At 36.6% G+C, this 18188-nt stretch overlaps 1 protein-coding gene across 3 annotated transcripts in view; it reads right to left on the bottom strand.

Annotated features, from left to right (window-relative positions):
- Window positions 1-5638, bottom strand: part of lipc (lipase, hepatic type) — a 70134-nt gene extending 64496 nt beyond the window's left edge. The window contains exons 1-2 of one of the 3 annotated variants that reach the window (XM_012970028.3): window positions 5528-5638; window positions 5229-5342 (exon numbers count right to left, since the gene is read on the bottom strand). In XM_012970028.3, coding sequence (XP_012825482.1) covers window positions 5229-5310 — 82 coding nt within the window. In that variant the 5' untranslated portion in view covers window positions 5311-5342; window positions 5528-5638. 3 annotated transcript variants of the gene reach the window in all.
- Window positions 5639-18188: the final 12550 nt, after the last annotated feature.

Below are 18188 nucleotides of genomic sequence, written 5' to 3' on the forward strand. Positions count from 1 at the left end.
TACATTGCCCCTTGATAGCTAAAAGAAGGATAAGAGAAAATATTATAGATACTATTATTAGATTATTATATATTATTGATACAATTTTTGAAACAGAATTTTAAGACATTGGCTAGAATTGAGTGGATTTTGTACAATTGATCTTTAATGACCCTATAATGTTTGGGGGTGGGGTGTCTTTTTATAAATAAGCCCCCTGTGGTTTTTCTTCTAAATCAAAGTGTGTCAAAGAGATTAGAACAATCATCACCATATAATACATAATCGTCTGAGGGTGGGTATTAGGAGGTATGGGAGACTGGTCATTACATTTTAAGAGAAACAGAGAAAAATGTGGTACTAGACTGACTCATTATCCACAGACCCATTGATATGCCAACCCTGACCCTGCCCACCATGCCCTTATTTAAATAGGTTGTAAATCTAAATATACAATTTTGTATAATAAAATACAATTTTATACTAAGCAACGCTTTAAATATACATTAATTACACATTTTCAATAATGGTGTTGTAGATGTAATTGCTATTGACAGCAGTATATATCTGTCCTAATTCCATGAGCGATGTAAGAGTTGTTGCTTCTCCAGCCAAGAGTCTAATTCCTACATTGCTTGGAATGTTCTGTGCCTAACAAATCTGTAAACAGGAGGAATCATAGAAATGCAAAGGTGGGGAATGGAGTCTTGCCTGGAAGAGAGTCACTACAGCAATTTCATTCCGATGCACATGTAGTATGAACCAGCAGTGCAGGCAATAATACTGTTTTCAGTATTGCAATCATATTTGAAAATACTTTTAAAATTATAAAAAGTTTGCTATTAATTTGTAAGGGAAATTTGCTTAGAATTGATTTTTTTCACTATGCAAAATGATATATTTATATCCCCTTTAACCACCTGCTAACTAAGCAGTTTCTGCATTTAGGATAAAGTGAAGATATTTGTAATATTCATAAAGCTTTCATAATACACTCAATACATTTTTATGATCAATCAGACCTGGGGTGGGATTCAAAATAGGCCCAGGTATTTCAAGTACACAGAAGCCCAAACAGCTGCCCATTTCCAAATCCTATATTGTAAATCTTGTCATTCCTTCAACACAATGAAACTATTTTAGAACATGCAACATGGATGGACCTTTTTATATTCTTTTTCTCTTTAATATGAGAATGCCAACACAATGGTTATTCTCTCATATCTATGGCTTTCCTATGGTATCTAAGAGACCTAGAGATGGCAATGTGACCTTCAGATGCAGCATGCTTTACTTGAAGGTCACATGACACATAATAGCATAATGTCATAGCAACTTTTCAATCAAAAAATGTGCTATAAATATCTAAATAGCTGGACCTAATGAGGCACCTACACTAATGTACATGTTAAAAATACACTAGGAAGTTTTTCTGCCATATATATTTTATGAATTTTTCAAAGGGTATTTTGCCCCGAAGTAGTTGCCTGCTCTAAAGGGGCATAATCCAGCTTTGGTGAATTTGTTACAAATTTTCCAGCATTCTATCAAATGTATACTTCACATTTTCAGGGTTAAATGGTAAAAATATTAATAAATCTTCCCCAGATGATGTTTATACCTAAGCAGCAACTGCTTGGGGGGGGGGGGGGGGTATTTAGAGCATTAGTCTATGTTAAATATCAGAGGAGAAAATGCAAATCTGCTCAAATAAGTCCTTTGTTCAGTAATCACTGACAGGCAGAGCATGGGCCTGGGTTTTAGTAGATTGGTGTTTTTTTCTACTGGCTTTTTCCACCAAAGAAGAAAACATCAAGTGTAATCTTGCCAACTGTACTAGGCATAGCAACAAAACATGGAAAAGTACCTTTATATTCAGATATAAGTAAACTTTAACAGTGATGTATTTGTGTAATGTAGTAATGTAGTAGTTAAAAGTAGTAGTAGGCAAAAGAGTCCCAAGAAATAAATTATTAAAAACCCTTTTCTTGGAAGGAGATGTAAAAAATCCCATTAAGCAGTAGAGTGGGATTATTCCTCTATCACAGGTAGGGATACTGAAAGTGAATTACATGCAGTGTGCTATCTAGCATACAAAGCACAGGCAGTGCTACAGTTTATGAAGTGGATAGGAAAAGGCTAGCCAAATGGCCTGCAATTTCTCCTCTCCATTCGCATTGTATTTCCACATATGAAATAGCACTATTGATTTTTGTATTGTGAGCCATCTTGCTGTGCACTAAGGCAGTGTTCACTGATATGCTGAAGTCACTCAAAGTAGATTGCAACAATGCTTTCTACACGATGCTCTCCAGAGTATTTTATTTTCCAAAGGATCTTTCATTGTCTGCAAATCAGGCTTCTGAAATATCGATCTGCAGTGGTCTCTTATGAAAAGGGTTTTTTTAGAAGCGTAACATGTAATAACAAGATCAAAAAGTACTTTTCAAATCATGAAGCCTTTGGGAATTGAACATACACAATAAGACAATTATGGAAAGGGCATAGGAAGAGCATCTGAAAGTAAGGGGATTTTATTTTAACTTTGCTTTTTACTGTTTATACCTGGCCATTATTCTCTGTAGATTCAAACACTGTTCTGAATGTTAGATGTGTGTTGTGTCCAGCTGAGACATCCTACAAATGAATGTGCCATAACAGGGTTTAGGCGCATGCTACTGCTGAGAAGAGATACACATTGCAAATCAACATAAAGATCATTTTATTGGGCAGTACAAACTCTACAGCTGTGGCTCCCCGGATGTCATTAATTTACAAATGCCACCAACTACCCATCTGACCCAGTTTGTGGGGGTGACAGACCTTGTGCTAATTTGCTCATATTTATTAATTTGGTGGTATTTTTTGTTTTACTTTGTGTTGAAGCCAGACTAATATTGTTTTTTTATTTTGCTAACTGTATGCCTTAGGTCAGTGCTGTCCAACTTCTGTGGTACCGAGGGCTGGAATTTTTCTGGCCTACATGGTAGAAAAGACCATACCCACATTAATGGTGGTAGCGTAGCAAAAGCCCAAATAGTTAGTGCTCACTGTAGGGATATTACCCATCATTCATATGTGAAGGAATTATATTATGTCATATTAAGACACTCTTAAATCCATTTGCCTCCTCCTCCCCTGTGGATAGCACAGCAACCCCCATCATATAATTACACACCTTAGGGACCTCATGGCACACACAGTCTGCATAGGGCAGGCAGAGTATGGCACACACAGGCAGGGTAGGACAGGCAGAGTATGTCACACACAGACAGTATAGGGCAGGCAGAGTATGGCACGCACAGGCAGAATAGAGCAGGCAGAGTATGGCACACACAGGCAGCATAGGGCAGGCAGGGTATGGCACACACAGGCAGCATAGGGCAGGCAGAGTATGGCACACACAGGCAGCATAGGGCAGGCATGGTATGGCACACACAGGCAGCATAGGGCAGGCAGAGTATGGCACACACAGGCAGCATAGGGCCTGTGGTATGCACAGGCAGCGTATAGAACACCCAGGTAGGGTAGGGCAGGGAGAGTATGGCACACACAGGTAGGGTAGGGCAGGGAGAGTTAAAATAAGTTATTGCTTATTAACCCCCCCAACAGAAGTTATTTTTCTTTTTCTGCTGTATGGTATCTCAATTGTATTAATGATTGCAAAGTGTTAAAATGATACTTTCTGTATTAGTAGGGACACATCAAGGAGTTGTTGTTTAAGTTTCATGATCCAGTATAACCCACCCTTTAGTTCCCCATCAGACCACCTACAGTACATTTACATCTAACTAGAGGTGCCAGGTGTTTTGAAATGCTTTGGTTTATTTCCTAGATTTCACTGGTTGATTAAAACATTGGGTGTTCCTTATTGGTTATACTCATGTTTAGTCATTCTGACTTGTTGTCTAATCTAGTGAAAAATAGCTTTAACAGATTAAGGAGTGGTTTTGTGTAGTGTTCTCACCTTATACAGGTGTGATGATCAACTGAAATGGAGTACATTATTCACAAATATATGTAGAAATGAACAGCACTGCCATTATTACAAGTTAAGTAGTGGATCGCACAGCAGGATTTCAGGCCTCACATGCCCTACCTTGCAATAAAGGCAATTTTATCAGAAATAATCAACAGTGTAATTTAGAAATAAAAAGTATATCATAAAATTCATGACAGAACCCACACAGTACTTTGTAGTAACAAAACTATAGGCACTTTTTGTAAAGATACTTGAGCACATATTTTTACAATTCAAGCATCAATGAAACAATTTTTGATATAAAAAAAAATCTAGATCCTGGAAAAAATATTCTATTACAGTAAAGTGCAAATTGTCATACTGCAAATCCTAGTTTTCCCTAAGAAGAAGCCATAAAATGTCATTCAACAGCAAACAGTAGTGGCATGCAGTATAGATGTCTTGGTACCATCAAGACTATGCTCATCATAAATGTAATTTGTAATGGTAATAGACTAACCGGGGTGGCTAGCTTTTGTTAAACAACACCACGTATTTGGTTGTCTGGTTGTCCTTGTATTCATTTTAGTAAATAAGGCATATTATAGGGTTGTAATGGAACCTGTGCAGCTCCACAACCTATACATTTCAAATAAATATCCTTTGACCTTTATTTATACCTTTTATCCCTTGTCAGAAGATGCATGTCTCTCAGCATGGTCTTACTCAGCAATCAGTCACTTTAATAAAAGCATCATTGTATATGGCATTAGTAGTATGCCCTAAATGCACATCATTTAAAGTGATGCATAATTATTACCAATGTATGTATATAGCAGACAGATAATGTAATTTGAACACAATTAAAACATGTTCTATTATATATTCATTGATCTCCATTTAATAATGTACTGTACGTTTTAATTCATTCCTGATTACGAAGTATTTATCATTTTAAAAATGATAACCCTTAAAAAACTGTCACTCTTGTATCAAAAACCATTTCATAAAGAAAATCTATAACAATAAAGTGTTAGATAGGAATGCCATTGATTACAAATGCCAGAAATGTGGGTTAGATTCCCAGAAATGTTGGTACACTGAAAAAGGTCAACAATTCCTGTGAATAAAATCAACTTGATGCAATACACCAGAAGGTAAAAGGTCATGAAATGGTTCACCTTTAATTCAAGTCTGGAACGAGGTGTCACAGCCAGGTAGCCCGCCCTACTAGGACTTGTAGTCATTGTTGGGAAACTCCCCAGATCATAAGTAGAACTTTACTTACATTTCTGTTTCCCTTTCTGAGTCAATGTCTGCTCAGTGAGAAGTAGAATCAGTAAAAGTGGCAAAAGCTGCATTCTTCCCATAATGACGAAGGCTGAGAACCGAGGCCAGGCATCTACGTACAGAGAGAGAGATATACATCGGTCAGGACATTGTGAGACATGAATTCCATGTTAAAAATTAACCATTAAATAAATAACCTCAACCCTGATTTTGGAAAACTCCTGTCTCCCTTGTACATTGGCTTAATCCTACACCTACACGGCAATCATTTGATTCAACCTCTCTAGCTGGAGATACCTGATATTCCAAGTGGAATGCCCCAGTTCTGAGAAAGACAAATAGTGTCAAGCCTTTATAAAAGCTAGCCTTTAGTCATGTGGAGTGATGCGAGGCTGGCCAACCAATGGTTTCTTCTGATTGTGTTGTGACACTGCCAAACCGAGACACAATGATTAGGAAAAAACAGTTCATATCATGCATTCTGTGATCTTTTACTTGCTTCAGAATGATGATCCTTTCACCTAATTTAGGGTGAAGAAACTCTGTTTCACAGGACAAAAAAAGTATTTTAAGTGAAAAAAATAAAATTTATGATAAGGGACATCTGGTATTTTGGGGGAACACTGTAATTAAGTCATTTAAGTTGAAAAAATAGTTTTAAAATTTGTAAAGGAGTAGAAGGTAGGGGGTTATATGCACTCATTTACTTAAACGTCACAATATAAATACATTGCCATATAAAAAAAACCCCACAAATGTTTTTGAAAAATAATAAGTAATAACCATAAAAAATGTTTATCTTTTCATGTGTATAATTTGATGTGTATGATATAAAATAATCTTGAGGATGCTAATCAATATGCTATCTTCCATTTTCCTCAAATCTTCCTCAAGTTGTTGCACAGGTAAATCTTATTTAGGGCTCTGGTACACGGGGAGATTAGTCGCCCGCGGCAAAACTCCCTGCTCGCGGGCGACTAATCTCCCCGAGTCGCCCGCGACCTGTACCAGAGCCCTTAAGGTTAATTAAAAAAATTATATATGAAAAAAAAAATTGATTGAGCTGGAAGGTTCAAGATTTGTCCATTTTATGATGTCATATTTACCTGCATTCCGTGCAGTCTCCGCCCATTTGAGGTCACAGAGCAAATTTTCCATGAATTCAAATTTTTGAGAAAATCAGATAAAAACTTAAATATTAAATTTACATTTGTTTACATAGTGTCTTGGTAGATCTGATCTAGAAATATGATCATTCCAATTAATTTGAGCTTGATGTACCATAAATGTCATGGATTCTTTAAATTATTTATATTATTCTAGAAAAATATTTGCGAATCCATCTTGTAAGCAAAAAAAGTGGATCTCCTGACATTTACTGAGACCTCCTCCTTCTAGCAAACTATTTTAACATATTATGACAAGTGAGCTGAATTTATTTTGTCTAAATCTGAGTAATGAACACCCAAAATGTCCCCCATATAATCAAGTAGGGTAAACATCTGCTTATTCTTCTGTCAACTCTAAAATCTTGGAAATCTTGTGGAAATCTCAATTCATGGGTGTTTGACGGGCTATGAATGATATATGCCTTTTCTTTTATCATACTTCCATATATGGTAAAATAACCGTTAATATACATAAATAAATAACATTCTGACACTAGTAGACACAACACTCTTTGGTCAGCTCCTCCAGGCCCCTGTAGCCTCCAGTTAGTCCCAGCTGGTGGACAGAAGCTTGGAGACCAGGAAAGCTGTATAGAGTAAATGACAGGAATTCTGCTTTGGCACCCAGAAGATGGTGTAGAAGTCTGTGATTTCCAGATAAGGGGTCCGATGCCTGTATATGTAAATGACCCTTTCAGATAAAGGATAATTGACCCCCTTTCCTTCTTTTAAAACGTTTCCTTTGTATCCAGAATCCTTGGCATAAAACAATAAAAAGTTACTACTTTTGCCTACTGTTGGCCATAAGGATCAGGCCTAACACATACATTTATTTATTTGTAGTGAAAATCAGCTTTCCCCAATTAAATATTTAATTAAATGAAAATCTTAGGAGTCCAGCTATGGCCTAAGGACAGGTTTGCCTTGTGTCTGCAGACGCAGCAATCTGCACCTCCCATTGGATTCTTTTTTATCTGGCATGAGGTACACAATGCAGCGAGACTCTGGACGGAAGTGTTCTTTGAATGAGCACTGAGGAACAGACTTTGGAAATTCTGACTGCTGCACAAAGTGCCATCCCCAGGACCAATTGTGCTGAGGCTAGCACTATGTTTCATAGCTGGACCATTCCAAAAATACAGTCATTAGACTTCAATGAGAACTGGAATTCATTAGAAGAGCAACATGATTTCAGGTGCATCAGATCATGAAGCTGTTATGGCCCAGCGACCCCTAACACACGCATTTGGATAGTGCTCAAGTTAGAGGACAGTTAGAGGAGGCTCCTGTGCCTTCCCCTGTCTGTTCATACTCTGTTAAGACTTCTTAAGGTGTATTTTTTGGTCCTACCTTTGAAAATACATTTAAATCCTTGAAATAAACGGACAGCCCTGGGACATTAAGACTGCGGCTGGCATTTCTACAGGAAAGACCAAATAATCTCTGCTATTGCTTAGATCTACTATTCAGTGGTTAAGAAAATGTATATTAAATCCCCTATTTATAAATTAATCTAGTTAGAGATCAATCAAATGTAATGTGATGTCATTGTCAGTACTACTTTAATACGTTTACACTTACACACAAAGTATATATACTGTATATGGAGCATGGAGGCCAGCTAAAAAGTGAGATCTGGAAAGAATCCTTATTGTCTGTTATAGAAACAGAAGCTTAGCTGCCTTGTTTTTTAGTATTCAAAAAGTGTTCTGTAATTTCTTCATCTTGTCTTTTTAGGGAAACAGACTGGATGCTCTTGGCAGTCAATGAGTTAATCTACAAAAAAAAAAAAGTTGAGTCAGCAGTTGGGCTTTACTTGTGTGTGAAATGGGTTTGCAGCATAGTAATGAGGAAACCTGAAGCTTAAACTTGCAATATTCATACAATGCAGATGGCCCGTATTCCACTGCAGACACTACCAACCATTTACATTCCATCTCTCTCATCATTGTTCAGATCTTTCACTGGAGGTAAGAACAGCCACAGGGGTTCAACAGATTTACCTGCTTTATTTGCACACTCTCATAGAAACAATCAAATAATGAGCATGTTTCAAGCTGTTCCTCTCCAAACAAGTTCTGCAGAATATGATAAAAGCAAGAATATGTAATGTACAAACAGAATACATGCCAACACAGAATATTCTTTTATTTATGATTACAGCAAAGTTAAACACAAAGTTATACATTACTACATGCTATTTAAATGGGTCTTTATGTTGAAATATTAATTGGCATTTATTAAAACCTGTATGCTGAAATATTTCACAGATACATACATAATACATGAACTTCTCCTAAAAATATATTTACAATTGTCTCACCAAGCACAGGATACTGCAATCTTGTTTGGCAAATAAAAACAACAAAAAAGAGTTAAAGAGGCATTTTATTAGCCAGTTATAGACAAATAACTGGTCAAGCTACACAAAAATGCACCTTGCACCTGCACTGTGCTCAGAGCCATAAATCATGAACAGTGTACAGCTGGGGGGGGGGGGGGCTCAGTATATATCATACACATCTGTAGGTGTACCCTGAACCAAAGTCTGGGCATAACTAGAACTTACTAGGCTCTGTAGTAAAATCATTTTAGTGCACCCTAAATTATAAGTTGAATTATATTGCAAATGCAAACTGATGGCTCATGGGTCATCTACACTCCTAGGCCCCTAACAGTTGAGGGTCTGTTTATTTATTTTCCCTGAAACTGAGGCAGCTAAATGTAAAAAGGTTTCACACAAGAAGAATATGATAAGGAAACTTGTACCCTAAAAATCCCAGATAATTACCCTTTCAACTTGACAGGGGTAGTCTAACAGAAGCTGGAGTAGGTAGTTGACCATGGCTCCTTTATAAACCTAGGTTGCAGGGCACAAGGATATAGTAGCACACATCTCATGGAACATTCCTCCAATCTTCTCATGGATTAGACTTTTCCAGTAGAACTTTATTGAAGTGCAGCATCCCAGTAAACATCTCAAAATGCTGTTGCTCTGTGCCTAATGCAGTATGGGATCTCTTATCTGGGAACCCATTATCCAGAAAGGTCATCTTCCATAGAATCTATTTTAATCAAATAATTAAATTTTTTTGAATGATTCCATAATTCTCTGTAAAAATAAAACAGTACCTTGTAATGTACAAGTTTTCATTTTTATCAACTGAACATGCACCTTGGATGGCCAAGGGTTCCCAGGAAGGGTTCAAAGCAAATGCACTGGGGGGTGCCTAAAATTTGGCACCCCCTGCCAGTAAATAAGACTTTCATTGTCCTTGAAGAAATGAAAATGTAAAAATAGAATTATAACGTGGCATATATTATAACGTGGAATTATTATCCTTGGCTTAGGACAATTTAAAATTAAATAATTGGTTGTTTTCATAAAAATGTGAAGGGAAAGAGGCTGGGTGTGGAGTAAAGGACTAGTCAACCCAAAATATAATCTTTTGCCTAATAAAAGACATATCCTTTAAAGGGACAGTAACACCAAAAAATGAAAGTGTATAAAAGTAATTATATATAATGTAATGCTGCCCTGTACTGGTACAACTGGTGTGTTTTCCTTAGAAAAACTACTATAGTTTATATAAAGAAAGCTTCTGTGTAGCCACGGGGGCAGCCATTTACAGGAGAAAAGGCACAGGTTACTTAGCAGATAACAGATAAAACCCCATTGTATTCTACAAAGGGCAGCATTACATTATATAGTAATTACTTTTATACACTTTCATTTTTTGGTGTTACTGTTCCTTTAAAGTACTTCAGGCTAACTGATGTCCTTAATGGTTACACCAGGACACAGATGCATGCAAGACACTTGCCTTAATTAGGAAAAATAGAGATTTGTTTACCAATAAGCATTTACTTGCCTTATATGTCAGGCAAGATTTTTATTTTATGTTATTGTGGTCTTGGACATTTAAGGACAATCACAAGACATGCCCCTAAAGTGCAATAAAGACAGAGAGTTTCTAAGGACACATTTTATCTTACGGAGTAAGGAGTTGTGTAAAAGGAAAAGCAGATATGTTCTTGCAAAATATCATATGTCAAGTAGCCGTTGGGGGAAAGGTCAAGGATTTGATACGCCATCAATCAGTTTATAAAAACAGAAAAATGTCTTTTTATTGCAATTCGGCAGAATTATGCTTGTTTTGGTGCCATTCTTCTTTCTTATCTTCTTGCTGGATTCTGGATTATATTAATTAGCTACTGGAAACCCAATATTGAGTCAGCTTTATTAAAATTATTGGTCAGTTCCTTATTGTTGCAAGATGATTTAACCCAAATATATAGAGAGCGGTAGAGCAGGCTTTAATGGTCCATTCAGATCAGCACAGGGCAACATATAGTTTTTTTCCATTGTGGTATGTGTTGTTTCTTTGCAACATGTTGCACTATGTGAGATACTTGGCACCATTAAAGCCTGCCCCCTCTGTACAATGAATACCCTTTGGTAAAGCTGATTTATTTTCTGACTTCTGACTGATATATTGGTGCTTCTGTAGCTCCTTGGGGAGTTAATATACATAATATATTGAAACAGGATGCTGTATGAAGCAATACATCAAATACCACTCGCAGTTCATTATGTATTATGATAGGTAGAGGGCTGAAAATATTTCAAGTGCAGGACATTTTGTTAAATGTAATAATGAAGGTTATTCCAAGAAAACCTCTTCTCGCTGTCTCTTATCATGTAGTGAAGAAATTCAGCTTCTTGTTTGATCAGGATTAAAGAGTTTTACATTATCAGGCTATTGTGCTATGTGGTAGTACTAGGTTAAATCCAGATGTAAAGCCCTGTGCAATGTGTGCATGTATGGTTTTACATTATAATAATCCAAGACTAAATGACTTCAATGTGCCAGTTTGTATTTTATAATATGTTTACTAGTATTGGTGTAATGGTGAAACCACATGATATAAAAGGTGGGGAAATGTAGTTTTATTTTGTAATGTATTTTAATAAATACATCTAAATGAATGTGTTATTTACAAGTTGGGCTTTCTTGAAAAGGAGAATTTGAGGTTTAAAGGCTCAGCTGCCTCCAGCTAAAGACCAACTGCAATTGCCTCAATATAAAGACCAACTGTAATCTAGCAGCATTTATTATATTTATTGAGAATATAAAATATTATTATCTTCACCAAAATTAATACTACTTTGTTTGTTAATCCCCAGCCCCCTCATTCAGCATGTAGTTGAGTTAAAATGCAACTGGCCATATAAAAATTGTTAAGTACAGGTATGGATACATTATCTGGAACCAAGTTATTAAGAAGGCTCTAAATTACTGGAAGGACAACTCCCACAGACTCCATTAAATCAAATAATTTTTAAAAATGATTCTCTTTTTCCCTTTCATAAAAAACAGTACCTTGAACCTGATCCTAAGATATAATTAATTCTTATTGTTCGCCAAAAAAAATCCTAATGGTTTATTGGGATATTGCCATGATTTTTATGGCATACTTTTTATTTTTAAATTACACTGTTTACATAGCAAATAATTCACTCCAGCATATAGAATTTTATTCTTGAACCAACAAATTTATTTTTTTAGCTGCAATATTGGTGTGTAGGCAGCCATCTCAGTGCATTGTGCCTTGTGAGCTTTCAGAAAGAGCCAACGCATTAAAAACTGCTTTCAGGTAATTTATTGTTTCTCCTACTCCCATTTAACTGGAGGAGTCCCAAGCCGGACTTGGATTTCTTACTATTGAGTGCTATTCTGATATCTACTGGGAACTGCTATCTTGCTACCTTCCCATTGTTCTGCTGATTGGCTGCTGTGTGTGGGGGAGGGGGGGTGATATCATTCCAACTTGCAGCTCAGCAGCAAAGTTTAAATGAAGTTTATCAGAGCACAGGTCACATGGTTGTGGAACCCTGGGAAATGAAGAATATGACTAGCCCCATATGAAATTTCAAAATTAAAAATAAAAAAATCTGTTTTTGTGATTTTGAAAAACGGATTTCAATGCAGGATTCTGCTGGAGAAGCTCTATTAACTGATGCATTTGGAAGAAAAACATGTTTCCCCATGACAGTATTCCTTTAATGTTTAAATTATTTTTGGTAAACTTAGTATTTTGGTCCCACACCTGTACTTAGTAATACAGCAAGCTGAAGGGACACAGCCTTGTCTTTATCAAACAGGCCTGTTGTAAAGTGTTGTATAATTTTAGCCATTGATCAAAACAGGAAATTGTGCCTTCTGTCGGCTAATTGAATAGATTACACAATTTAAGCATTCAGTATGCACAATCCCAGTGATACACACTAGCACAGGGTAAAAATGTGTTACATATCTGACATGTATGTGCAAAGCCAATTTCCGTGCAGATATTTATCAGCCCCCCAGAGATGAGATCACTCTGCAAAGAGTAATACAATTAACACCGAGCTCAGGTTTAAAGCAATATTTTGGTCCTCTGGTCAGCCATACTGAAACAGTTATTATACAAAGAACATACTAATACATCCCTTCAAATAATGTTATTAGGACAAATTCACAGGACAAAAGTACATTAATAAAAAATACATGATATTAGCAAGTTGTGTTTTCCTGGCTTTAAAAGGTATAATTATAGCTTAAGGCTATGCTTATAGCTGTAAAGAGTACAATTAGAATTGCACTAAATCTCTGCACATTTTTCAAGATAATATTAAATTAATTCTTTACCTTTCATTTGGGCTGATAGGGCTTCCTTGTAAAACCAGATAAAAGCTTTGATAAAGATCTAAAGTGGGAGGATTAACTTGTCCTTATTAAACCTGTATGCATCTAAATGTATTTCAAAAGTACACACTGGCTTAAGTTTTATGTGGCTCTGTATGAAGCTTTAGTAATACAGTTGACACTGCTGGAACACATAATTTCAGCCACTGTGCTACCTCAATTGCCTTTAAATGCTGATAATGAGTCAAATATAGACAGAATGCTGTACAGAACAGTTATTCATCTAGCTAAGGGAAAAAAGTTGTTTGCAATGTGCTTTCAGCTATATTCACTAAGGTACTATTACAGCCCATGCCTTTATGTTCTTAGTTTCAATGGCAGCTACGTTTGTCACAAAAAAACATAAGAAAAAAATTCATGAAATTCTTAGTGGAACCTGAGAGTTCCAGATTCTACAAACACAAGCATTGTTTTCAAATGTGTTCAAGTTTAACTATGAGGAAAGGGGCAGCATTCAGGATGGGTCTAGGCATACATGTGCATTCCCACCTACAGGCTGAACTCACAATAGGAGTCCTGCATTTTTACTTATGCATATTTGCCGAATGTTTTTTAAAGAGGAGAAAGGAGAGATCTCACATTTTTTGCTAGATATTATAACAGGCCCTTTCTGGATTCATTTAGCCCAAAAAATAATGAGGAGGATCTTCCTGCTAGCCTGCCTGCAAGACATTGACTGTTAAGGCAAGGCTAAAACAAGCATACATATCAGGCTATCTCTATTAGGCAAATATGAAAGAGGGCTATATATTTGACAAACCGCTTAAAAACGTTCAGGATTTTACTATGTTCACAAAGAGCTGCATAGACCTTGCAGTTAATCAAAACATTAGGGTTTATTGTGGTGCTATTATAATCATGGACATATTATGAAAGCATTTCAAACACTGAATGATCCGTTCTCTCCATAGCAGATTGCCCACACCAACACCACCTTCACAGTGCATGGTGTGGTTTGACAGGCAGACTCATAGTAGAGATGTCCAAAATTACTTATATGGCCCACCTCTTAGAGGTGCCCTATCCCTCTTTACCGCTCTGACTAGCCAAGGAGTTTAGACAATATGACTAGTGAAGAGCAATTTTGCATTTCGACATCTGCAAATTTTTTTAAGAAACAGGTGCAAAATTTCGACATGGATAAGTCACGGTCACATCAAAAATTGTGGCTGTGTCAAAAAAAGTTGTGCATGTCACAAAATTTTCAGAGAAGCAACATGGAACAGGTTCATTCATCACTAAATATGACCCATGCAAAAAGCAGTTTTTAAGGCCCTTGAGATAAGCTCTATTGTCGTTGCCTGGCACATTCACAATAGTACCTCCCCACTAATATTCTTGACTGGGTAATCTTTATAAGATTCCTACCCAATCCCAACCTAATGGATTGCCAGCAGTATAACCCTGCATAAAAAACAAATTACTCCAATTATAAATAGGTCAATAAATTTATGGTATAGTGGCCCATTTTAGGTGGCCCCAACACAGAGTCCAAGGTTACACACCTACAAATAACATAACAATTACACCTCTACACATTTTATATGTACAAAAAGCAATCTCAAGACAATACATTCTTCGTTATACAGGGAGCCACAATATTAAAGGAACAGTAACACCAAAAAATGAAAGTGTATAAAAGTAACTAAAATATAATGTGCTGCTGCCCTGCACTGGTAAAAGTTGTGTGTTTACTTCAGAAAGTCTACTATAATTTATATAAATAAGCTGCTATGTAGCCATGGAGGCAGCCATTCAAAGGAGAAAAGGCACAGGCACATAGCAGATAACAGATAAAACACTATTGTATTCTACAGAGCTTATCTGTTATCTGCTATGTAACCTGTGCCTTTTCTCCTTTTTTCCAGCTTGAATGGCTGCCCCCATGGCTACACAGCAGCTTATTATATAAATTATAGTAGTGTTACTGTAGCAAACACACCAGTTTTACCAGTGCAGGGCAACAGTGCATTATATTTTTATTACTTTAAAGCGCTTTCATTTTTTGGTGTTACTGTTCCTTTAAGGGAATTTAACCTTAAAACAGTATTTTCCATAATAAATGAAAATCTAATTCTAATTTTACCATGTCTGTTAATGAAAACAGAGGAAATCATTGTGAGTGATTAGATGATAGTAATTTACTCAGTACATAAGAAAACTGGTTAGCTAATTGTAGGAGTTTGTTACAGACCATATCAAATTAATGAAGAGGAAGAGGCACAGCTCTTTCAGCATTTAGAAAAAGACTGCACAACTGGGCCAAATCTTACTCATGGGGCATTTAATTATCAAGATCTTAATTGGGGTTATGAAATTGCCAACACATCAAAGGAAAGGAAAGACTTATTTTCCAACTTGCAGCAGGAGCAGTTCATATCTCTGGATGCAGAAGCTCCAAGTAGAAAATGTGCTCTTTTGGATCTTGTGATATCAAACAACATAACACTTAGTACAAATATTCAATTAAGAGGAGCCCCAGGGAACAGCTGCCAATATATAGTCTCATTCAATGTCACTGATAGAAGGCAGCTGTAGGCTTGTTTAACCAAAACAGCAATTTCAGAAGAACTCATTTTGCCAATCTAAGATTATTTGTAGAATGCAGGTTGCAAATGTATTAAAGTTCATTAAAGGAATACAGTCATGAAAAAACATATTTTTTTTCAAAACACATCAGTTAATAGAGCTTCTCTAGCAGAATCCTACATTGAAATCCCTTTTTCAAAAACACAAACAGATTTTTTACATTTATGTAGGGACCCATAGGGTTAAGCTCCCTATGGCATTACAATCCTACCTCTTCACATCTTTACTGTTATTGGGCAAAGCCTTTGTACTCAGGTTACAGTTAAGCCACTACTCCCTATTGGTTTAGCTAGGTTGATTGAGCCTGGGAGCAGAACTTAGGCCCCAGAAGCCATTATACCCCAGAGGATATCATCCCTCTGGAGAAAAGTCGGGGACAGGGCCCCATGAATGAGGTTAGAAAGCACAGCAGATTTGTCATAGCACTTTCTAGGAAAGTGAAGTAGTAAGCACCTAGTAAGAAAGGGCAGTCTAATAGCCCCATGAAAGGAGAGTTTAGATCTGGGAGTATTTCTCCTATCTGGCAATGTTACCTCAGTGCAGGGCCATGGAGTAGAGATAGTGACAGGCCAGAATAAACCCTGATCCCTACTCACCTGGAGGACTTCATATACTAGAGGTTATCGACCTCAAGGATCAGATATCTACCCAGACTACCTCCCAAGGGGTATTGGCTGAAAGGTGTATTTCCCTGCCCAGACTCTACCAAGAGGTGGGATAAACCAGTGTACACCCTCTCTTCTGCATCAGAGTGCACTCAGAGTGCACTCTCAGCTGCAGTGAGCGGTAGTTCAACTACACCCTCAGCTCCTGTCCAGATTTCTTCCATCTAAGTGAAGGCCCATCCTAATAAAGAGAGTTGCATGTAACACATGCTCTCATATCACTACTAGCCTGGTTTTAAACATTTCATAGCCAAACAAGTGTTACATTTAATTTAATTTCCCAGGGTGCCACAGCCATGTGAATTGTGCTCTGATAAACTTCAGTCACACTTTACTGCTGTGCTGCAAGTTGGAGTGATCTCACCCCCCTTCCCAGCAGCTGATTAGCAGAACAATGGTAATGTAGCAAGATAGCAGCTCCCAGTAGGTATCAGAATAGCACTCAATAGTAAAAACATTCAAGTCTGGCTTGGGACTCCTCCAGTTACATGGGAGTAGGAGAAACAATAGGTTACCTGAAAGCAGTTCTAATGTGTAGCACTGGCTTCTTCTGATAGCTTAGATTCAGGCACAATGCACTGAGATGGCTGCCTACACACCAATATTACAGCTAAAAAAATACATTTGTTGGTTCAAGAATAAAACTTTAAATGGTAGAGTGAATTATTTGCTATGTGAACAGTGTCATTTAGAAATAAAAAGTACACCATAAAAATCATGACAAAATCCCTTAACACAAAAAGAAATAAGTGTGCAGTGCATGGAGTATTTTATTTTTAGTTTATTAATGTATATGTACTATACATAACATACCAATTTAGAAACAGTAATGTTATATTTTACACAGTGCATGTAATAAAAACTTATTACTGGAAAAGTTATTTTGTGATCTCCAAACATGTCTTCAAAAAGTGCTATTAAAACGTGCAGGGTAAATTGTATAAAGAATGATATTACATTACAAAATGAGAATTTTGCTTACATTGTTATTCTGCCTAATACTTTTATTACATTTCCCAGTACATTAAGTTGACTTCTAAGGTAAAAACCCTGCACAAACACTGGTTTGTAGATTTTTATGCAATAATTTCAGTATCTTGTTCACGCTGTGGATAGAGAAAGCATCAATATAAAGTCTGCAAGTGCTTTAAAGTTTCAGCTGTGGGAGAGCACATGCAATGCTATAATGGCCTTGCTCATACTGAAGGATAAATACTCAAAGCTACAATATAGTGTATAAGTTTAATTGTGACAAGCTGAGTAAGGCATGCAGTCCTTTTCTCATTGGTTGCCCAGTCACCAACCAACACACAGGACTCAATTACCCACTTGCCCACTCTACAGAAAAAAACATACCAAAATGTTTTTGGTAAGTTCCATCTCTTGGAAAACTTTGTTAATGAATAAAAATGTAATTATTAAACAAATGAGACCTCAGTAGCTGAAACCAAAAACATTGAGGAAATGTACATGGTCATACAGTGCGACCCCCATACAACTCCTATTGATTGAAAAATCGTGAATTTGAATTTACATTTTCAAAACTTACATTTTTGGGATCTAATAAACACAAACACTTTGATTTCCAAATATTCGACATCTGAAAACTGGCAACTTTATGTAGAACGCCAATGGCAGTTATATTTTCAAATATCAAGCTCATTTCAATTTGAGTTTTGAAATTTGAGGAAAATGAAGGGTAGCTAGCCCTTTAAAAATGCAACACTTAACATTTATCCTTGCATAGTTCAAAATATTGCTTCTTTGTAGATACAGGTTACCCATT

The sequence above is a fragment of the Xenopus tropicalis genome, chromosome 3 (genome assembly GCF_000004195.4).
Source record: "Xenopus tropicalis strain Nigerian chromosome 3, UCB_Xtro_10.0, whole genome shotgun sequence".
Lineage (NCBI taxonomy): Eukaryota > Metazoa > Chordata > Amphibia > Anura > Pipidae > Xenopus > Xenopus tropicalis.